The sequence below is a fragment of the Mastomys coucha genome, unplaced genomic scaffold (genome assembly GCF_008632895.1).
Source record: "Mastomys coucha isolate ucsf_1 unplaced genomic scaffold, UCSF_Mcou_1 pScaffold18, whole genome shotgun sequence".
Taxonomy (NCBI): Eukaryota; Metazoa; Chordata; class Mammalia; order Rodentia; family Muridae; genus Mastomys; species Mastomys coucha.
Window position 1 is genome coordinate 101,744,275 of NW_022196900.1, and position 8,770 is coordinate 101,753,044.

Consider the following 8,770-nt stretch of genomic DNA (forward strand, 5'->3'; position numbering starts at 1 on the left):
ACTCAGAAATCCGCCTGCCTCTGCCTCCCAAGTGCTGGGATTAAAGGCGTGCGTCACCACTGCCCGGCAATGGTGGTGATCTTTACTGTGATTCACAGCATTGGGAATATGTAACCTGAAAAGGCCACTTCCTATAGCCAGGCAGGAACCTCAGTGGAGCAACAGAGACAACAACCCACCCACAAACCTTTCAACCCAAAAATGTATCCTGTCTATAAGAAATGTAGGCACAGGGAGTGGAACAGAGACTGAGGGAATGGCCAACCACTGATAACTGGCCCAACTAGAGACCCAGCCCATTGCAAGCACCAATCCCAAACACTATTAATGATAATCTATTATGCCTGCAGACAGAAGCATGTCGTCCTCTGAGAGGCTCCCCCCAGCAGCTGACGCAGACAGATACAGACATCTACAGCCAAACAGTGGATGGAGCTTGGGAACTCTTATGGAAGAACAGGAGGAAGGATTAAGAGCCTAGAGGGGAACTTCAAAGGAAGTCCAAGAGTCAACTACTGTAGATGTTTGTAGCTCTCAGAATTTGAACCACCAACCAAAGAAATAAAATGGCTGGACCTAGAGCTCCCCACACATATGTAGCAGACGTGTTGCTTTGTCTTCATGTGAATCCTGAACAACTTGAATGGGGGCTCTCCCAAAAGCTATTGCCTGTATGTGGGATATATTCTATCTGGGCTGCCTTATCTGGCATCAGTGGGAGAAGATGTGCTTAGCCTGGAAGAGACTTGAAGTGTGTGGGGGGATGGGGGGGATGGGGAGACAGGAGGTGCCCCACAGGAAAAGGGGAGATGGGATAGGGAAGGACTATGGGATAGGTTACGGGGTGTGGGGGGGGCAATGAGTGGGATGTAAAGTGAATAAATAAAAAAGTTAATTTAAAAAAAAAAAAAAACACAGTGAGACATTCCACCACAATCCCAAGATGGCTCCGATCAGTCAGTCAGATAACAATAAGAGGATGTGGGGAAACTAGAATTGTCACAAACTAGTGGCATATAAGCCATTTGGGAAAGTAATCTGGTAGTCCCTAAAAATGTTGAACATAAGGCTAACACACAGCCCAGCAACTCCACTCCTAGACAAGCATGTAAAAGAACTGAAGATCTATATTGCCACAAAAACATGATGTGACTGTTGGCAGTGGTAGTACTGGAACAGTGGGGTTCAGGTGTAACCCTCCTGGCTTGAGGTCTGATTTCTTCAGACCCTGCCTGCCTCTCATAACCACACCTCTCTGCCCACCTCCTGCTATTTGCCACGCCTTGCTCCTGGTTCCAGTTACATCGGAAGTCCCGCCTCTACAGAGACCAAAGGAGCTGCTGATTGGGCCGGCATACTGACGAACTTGGGGGAGGGGTTTTGCCTCACCTATTCTACCTGTTGGCTTGTAACAAAGAATCATTAAATTCATGATGGCTGGGTAACCATACCTCCTTAATGCTGTCTAATTTTTGGTGCCTCCCACGTGGGTAAGATTAATTATGGCTAGCCTACTTTCTCCTGACTCCATATTCCAGAATAACCCTTCCCCATTGTTACTGCTGGATGGTAACATTCAGGGGCGGTGTTGCCAATGTTTACTAACCAAAGAACAGATAAATAAAACCTGGTATATCCAAAAAAGGGATGAGTAAAAGCCATAAGAAGAAATGTGATACTACACACACACTAACCACTACCACTACCACCAACATGGATCAACATTGAAAGTAGTATTATTAAATTAAAAAGGCAGACATGAAAGGCAACAACATGTTCAAATATTCCATAAGTATGAAATGTTTAGAACAAACAAATATAGAGACAGAAAAGGACTAAGGTTGGTTGCCAAAGCAGAGCCAGGAGGGATTAGAGACTGCCAATGGGTTTAGACTCAGCCTGGCAGAACTGGATGTTTTGAAATGTGAATTATACCCCAAGCTAGTATTATTGAAGCAACAGAAGTATTTTGGAGGGATTTTGTTTGTTTGGTTGGTTGGTTGGATTGTTTTTGTTTTGTTTTGTAAAGTGTGTGTGTGTGTGTTTACCTACACACATGTATGTACAACACATACATGCCTGGTACCCACAGGTCAGAAGGGAGTGTCGTTTCCCCTGAAATTAAGGATGACTGTGAGCCACTGTGTAGGTGCTGGGAACTCAATCCAGGACTTCTGCAAAGTAAGCATGTACTCCTAACCCCTGAGCCATCTCTCCAGACCCCAAACTTTAGATTTTAAAAAGTTATGAAAACCTTCTGTCCAGTTTTCCATAGTAAAGCACAGATACACAGGTTTTTGTTTGCTTACACTGACACTCTACCTTGAGTGTTAGTCAAAAGCATTCTTCCAAGATCAACAACGACCAGCACAGGATTCTTGAAGGTGAAATCATCTGGAAATATCACTTGCGGGGCAGAAATGTCCAGGCGAACAGTCCACCGCTTACTTTCCTCCTGTGGAGGCAAAATAAAACTCAGTTGCAAACTTGTTGCAACCCCAGAACTCAAAGCAAGAGAACCACAAGTCAGGGCTAGCCTGGGCTATGCAATAATATCACTGCTAATCCTGACTGCCAAGGAGCTTTATAGAAGTGTCCAAGCATCCCTGAAGCCCCACCCAGGATACCAGTCCTTGGGAGTGCAATACAAGACACTTAACACTTGTTGGCTGGAGATATTATCATAGGTTGATATTTGAAGGAGAGAGGAAAAATTAGCAAACTATTAATTTGAGGAGTTCTTTGTACTGACTGACGAGCCCTGGATTAAGAGGGGTTTAGTTCATAATTTCCAGGTCTGGTGTTGTGGCACATGCCCTGAATCCCAGCACTCAGGAGGCAGACACAGGCAGATCTATGAGTTCAAGGTTGGCCTGGTCTACAGAGTAAGAGTTCCAGAACAGCCAAGGCACCACAGAGAAACCCTATCTCAAAAACTAAAACTATGTATAAAAAAATAATAAAAATTAGAAAAAGAAAAGAGAAAAAGGCCCCCTTTTTTTGTGAAGATATCAGGAAGGCACTAATAACCATAAGTTATGCTGAAACACATATGCCCACACACAGGAAATCAAGACTAATTCCCCATCCCCCACCACGAGTCCTTAGACATTTGTATCGCAACATCACACGGCCAACCTTCCCACACCTGGTTCTACAGGGTTCAAAAGCAGCCACACTTGTCAAACAGCTCCATCTACTGCCACGCCTGGGCAGTGCAATATCAGAAACTCCCTAGACAATTAAGCTGTTTCTTGTCCTTGAATCAGCTGGACACACAGCACCACAAAGTCACCATACTTGCAAACTAGATCTGAAGAAACACACAATCAAGTCTGAAAAGTACCCCCAACACTCAGAAGGCAGAGGCAGGTTGATCTGTCAGTTCAAGGCCAGTCTGGTCTATAAAGAGAAATTCCAAGAGAGCCAGCTACACAGAGAAACTAGGAAAGAAAACAAAACTGAATAAAGTACCTAAACAAAGTACCCTCAGAGCAAGGAAAGCATGATCAGGTCAGCATCATTCATTTCTTAATTAGACCATTAATAGAAAAGACATGAGCTATTTAAAATGCTAGCTACAAGGATATCTATCTATCTATCTATCTATCTATCCATCCATCCATCCATCTATGTATTTTGAGGGTGGGAGATTTACCTAGTTGGCATAAGGGATACAAGCAATCCTATATACTGTAAGTCACAAGCTTGCCAGAAAACATGGTTGCCTCCCCAATCCCCACACAGAATCACGAAAGGTCACTTACAATAAAATCTCCCACAAGCAAACGGTCAAGAGTCTGTCGGATCTCAGCCTTGGTCTGCATCTTCAGCTTGTTATATTGTCTTCGAGCTGCTTCAGCTACCCTCAACTCAAGCTCAGACTGATAACCAAAGCCTGCAAGGTTGGAAAGGCACAAGATGTCAGATTGCAAGTGACTGAGCCAATAAAACACTGTCGCTTCTGCCCTCACCCAGAAGATCCACTCAGGTGGAAAAAAGAAATGAGTGACAAAAATAACTCTTCCCTCTGAGATGACCTGCCATAGCAACAACAGGGAGAAGGCTTAGGGGAGTGGTGGACAGCCTGGGGACATGGAGGCACATGAGGGAAACACACCTAACTTCTTAGAATCCCTAAATCCAGGGTGCTAGAGAGATGACTCAGTGGTTAAGAGCACTGACTGCCCTTCCAGAGGTCATGAATTCAATTCCCAGCAACCACATATTGGCTCACAACCATCTGTAATGGAATCTGATGCCCTCTTCTGGTATGTCTGAAGACAGCAACAGTGTACTCACATACATAATATAAATAAAAAATCTTAAAAAAAAAAAATACTTAAAACCATTTCTGAAAACTCCAAACTGCTGTATTTCAAAAATCACACAAAGCAGAATATTATATTGAAGGCGAAATGTTAGCCAGTCCTGTCATGGTTACTGTTTATATGAAAATCATCACAACTGTCAAAAAACTACAAAAGGAGGAAGGAAGGGTGAGCGCAAAGCAAGCATCACTGTCTCAGAAGCCTCCCTGTGCGTGAAAGCCCTTCTTTAACTGTCTCAGTCCCTGTGGGGAACAAAGGAATCCTAAGTGTACCAACAACACTACTTAGAACTCCACAGCCTATGTCGGAAAAAGACAAACAACAGAGATGGTGCCACCTAGAAGGAAACTGGTGAGTACCCCACTGGAGGTCACCAATGAGTGCCCCACTGGAGGTCACCAATGAGTGCCCCACTGGAGGTCACCAATGAGTACCCCACTGGAGGTCACCAATGAGTACTCCACTGGAGGTCACCAATGAGTACCCCACTGGAGGTCACCAATGAGTACCCCACTGGAGGTCACCAATGAGTACCCCACTGGAGGTCACCGAGCTCAAACATCCTAGCTGGCCACAGAAACAGCCATCCCAGGATGAAGGGTGGAAAAGTGCATCCTAAAGAGACATGAGAAGGACAAGTGGCCAAGGACACTGACTGAGTGCCCTCATACAATGCTGCCACTTACTCTGCAGGCTCCTGCCACACTATTGGGTCTTCCAAATGCATTACAACCATACATTGCACCAGCAATGACCGAACAGATTTTTTTCAAAGGTAACATAGGATCAAACAAACAAAAAAGTTAACCTGAGGTATGAACCTTTCCCTTGTAGAAAAAGTCTGCCACTTTTTTAATAGCCTGTGGGTTGTAGATGATGTTCAAGGGCCTCGTGCTGACATGCAGCCTCCTCTCAAAGTGGCTGTGCACTGGGTTTCTCTCATAGAGCATCTCAAAGACTGGATTTTCTGGGTCCGCAGCTAAAGGAAAGAACAGAAGATGTATAACACAGCAAAACCATCACCACACCCTCACAGAGGCCTGGGTAGCATTCTGGGAAAAAGACATTTTCTAAATTCTTTTCTAATCTGTTCATAATTACACAGATTTTTAAAATAAACCCTGATGAGACCTGACTCCAATTTTTAACAGGAATCTTAGCAGCTAGACTACTGTATCTGTTCCCATAATGCAGCTCGAGGCCCAGAGGCCTTGCAAAAATACTCTAGTGACACCAGGGGAACACAGTCCTACCCAGAGTTCACACTGCCTTCAGGAACAACATGAATCCACCTGGCAAATCACTATGCACAGAACAGAAATCAAAGTCTACCAATCAGTAATAATGTGTCTTTTAAAGATCAATTTTAAGAACATATGAAAAATTACCAGAGTACTGATCACTTCTGTCTTCTGATGCAGTTTGAAGACCAAAAGACTGTGAGACTCTGCCAACTTCTTTCTGCTGTTAAAGACATATCCAAACATACTTCAGCAGGTAAGAGGGACAGTGCCCACCCCTTTACCTTGCATACTCTGTTCCTCTTTGCACACATGACTCAAGCCCACACTGGGTTACAACTTCCATGCACTACTGTGCCACTTTCCAAAGCAGAAAATAGTAATTGCCAAATGGATATTGAATATTTGTAACTTTACAAATTTTAATTCCACTCTCCCATACTTTCTAAGAACATTCAAAAAGAAGTATAGACAGAGTGAATAGGCAAATACTCATTTAGACTGTCTTTGTCAATAAGACCAAGGATCCCACAGTTAGTAAAGGATATTACTATAAAATTGAACATATATAAAGGAGTGAAGGTAGTTCTCTTTTGGACTCCTAGAAAGAACATTTCACATTAACAACAGCAGGTCATGAGCAGAGCTATCAGACATGGGAGAGACCCAAGTGTTAACATTGAAATGCAGAAAGCAGTGAGGGGTGCTCCTGGCATTACTCCCAGGTCGACAGACACATCCACAGTGGCCATAGCATGGGGAGGGAAGTGGCAGAGCTACATAGCTCACTAATATTTCCTCTCTAACAAAGCCCAGCCTGACTCCAATCATCACATGTCAAAGGACTTCTGACTTTCAAAAAGACATAATTCACTGACACACACATGTGCTAGCCATGCCACTGCAGCACACACTGATACACACATGCTAGCCATGCCACTGCAGTACACACACACACACACACACACACACACACACACACGTGTACTAGTCATGCCTCTGCAGTACAGACTGACACACATGTGTGCCAGCCATGCCTCTACAGTACACACTGATACACACACATGTGCTAGCCATGCCTCTGCACTATACACTGTCATCCATGTGTGCTAGCCACGCCACTGAAGTACATACCGGATTGGGGAAGACCAGGAGAGGAAACATGGTTCCTTCGGTAGCCAGGTCTCGAAGGAACAGTCCACCCAACCGGACTAAAAGCAAGGAGGAGTTTCTTCGGGGAAGAGACTCTGCTAGAAGTTTTACATCTAGAAGAGATAAATATAAGAGATGGTACTATGTTCTAAGGCCTTTCTACCTAGAAATAATGCATTTATTTTACAACAAACTGTGAAACTAAGAAGTATTTTTCCAAGAAATTTGAATATACATATGCATAGACACATACTTGCACACATCTGTCTGTCTACATAAGCACACAAAGACTGTTGGAGGTTTCTCAACAGAGTGAACTATTTTGGTTTTGGGTTTTTTTTTTCTTTTTTTCTTTTTCTTTTTTTTTATTACACATGTTCTTTATACACATTCAAATGTTATCCCCTTTCTTGGTTTCCCCTCCGAAAACCCCCTATCCCATCCCCCCTCCCACTGCTCACCAATCCACCTACTCCCACTTCCCTGTCCTGGCATTCCCATAACTGAGGCATCAAGCCTTCCTAAGACCAAGGGCCTCTCCTCCCACTGATGTCCAACAAGGCCATCCTCTGTTACGTATGCAGCTGGAGCTATGGGTGCCTCCATGTGTACTCTTTGGTTGGAGTTTTAGTCCCTGGGAGCTCTAAGAGTACTGGTTAGTCTATATTGTTGTTCCTCCTATGGGGCTGTTAAACCCTGCAGCTCCTTGGGTCCTTTCTCTAGCTACTCCACTGGGGACCTTGTGCCCAGTCCAATGGTTGGCTGAGAGCTTCCACCTCTGTATTTGTCAGGCACTGTCAGAGCCTCTCAGGAGACATGCTCTCACTGTGTAGTCCTGACTGGCCTAGTACTCTATGCAGAACATAAAACTCAGAGAGATCCACCCACCTGCCTCTGCCTCTTGGGTGCTGGGATTAAAGGTGCACACCACCCACCATGCCTGACCTCACAATGAATTTTAAGTAGAGCCTTCATAAGTATGTTCAAGCAATCTGTTATTGTACTTAAGTTTGGCAGCTCAGCTCTCAGGATTATAAAGTCAGAGAAGTAAGCCTCTGTCTGTCTGTCTGTCTGTCTGTCTGTCTGTCTAAAACACTTTTAAACTACCAAAGCATCTCAAATAAGCTGTCATAAAACAAGAGATATCCAAGCCAACATCTGAGTATTTACTTATATATCTTTAATTCAATCACAGAAAAAAAAACCCCAATTGATCAATATCATTCTGGATGTTCATGTTCCCCTGCTCTCTGAAATACACTTGCAAACTCAGACAGTACTCACAGGACTACTATGGTCATTCAGACACTGAGTAGCTGAAGGATTGAGTCACCCAATGTGCATGCCCCAGGTGACTTCAACCAGACAGTGCCCTGTGAGTTCTCATTCTGTAAAACGCGCCCTATTCCTTGTATATTTAGAACCTTCTATTTTCTCGTTTTTATGTGATATGCTCATGATTTTCCTGTGTAAAATAACCCAGTAGGGCCAGGGTTAAGCTCAATGGCAGTGTACTTACCTGGTATGTGCAAGTCCCTGAGCACAATCCCTAGCACCATAAAATGAATTAATAAATTAACTAATAGTGAATGAATGAATTAAACGCTGGAAGTGAAGTGGAGTCCGGTGTCTATACTGGAAAGGCTGATACATGTTTCACATAAGAAATGTTTTAGCTCAGCTAAGTACTACAGACCATGAGCTCAGTGTCAATGAACCAGTGCAGATACATATTAAACAAGATGTGCAGACACACTCACACTGGGGAAAGCAGGTTTATATAATGATCAGCCGGTGAGTGTGATGATTATGGCCTCACAGACACCTATCCCTGTACTTTCCCTATAGTTTGAAGCATTCTGAGACTCTTTAGAGTTAGGAAATTTTGTGTGTGGGGGGGGCAGGGGGGTTTCAAAAAACAAAAAGAAAAGAAAAAAAGAAAAAGAAAACAAAGGGTTTCTCTGTGTAACCCTGGCTGTCCTAAAATTTACTTTGTAGACCCAGTTGGCCTCAAACTCACAGAGATGGGAGGGGAAGTGGAGGGGG

At 43.8% G+C, this 8,770-nt stretch overlaps 1 protein-coding gene across 7 annotated transcripts in view; it reads right to left on the minus strand.

The window, feature by feature from the left end:
* The window catches only part of Vps13d (vacuolar protein sorting 13 homolog D), a 234,091-nt gene that overhangs the window by 195,019 nt on the left and 30,302 nt on the right, over positions 1–8,770 (minus strand). For 6 of the 7 annotated variants that reach the window (XR_004121180.1, XM_031379407.1, XM_031379404.1 and 3 more), the window contains 5 exons: positions 6,707–6,837; positions 5,720–5,795; positions 5,140–5,310; positions 3,768–3,898; positions 2,323–2,455 (listed from right to left, as the gene is read on the minus strand). Coding sequence is in view for 6 of the 7 variants with exons in the window: in XM_031379407.1 (XP_031235267.1) it covers positions 2,323–2,455; positions 3,768–3,898; positions 5,140–5,310; positions 5,720–5,795; positions 6,707–6,837 (642 nt within the window). In the remaining variant the exon portion in view is untranslated. Of the gene's footprint in view, positions 1–2,322; positions 2,456–3,767; positions 3,899–5,139; positions 5,311–5,719; positions 5,796–6,706; positions 6,838–8,770 lie in introns of those variants that run through there. The other variant, XM_031379408.1, reaches the window with a different exon arrangement.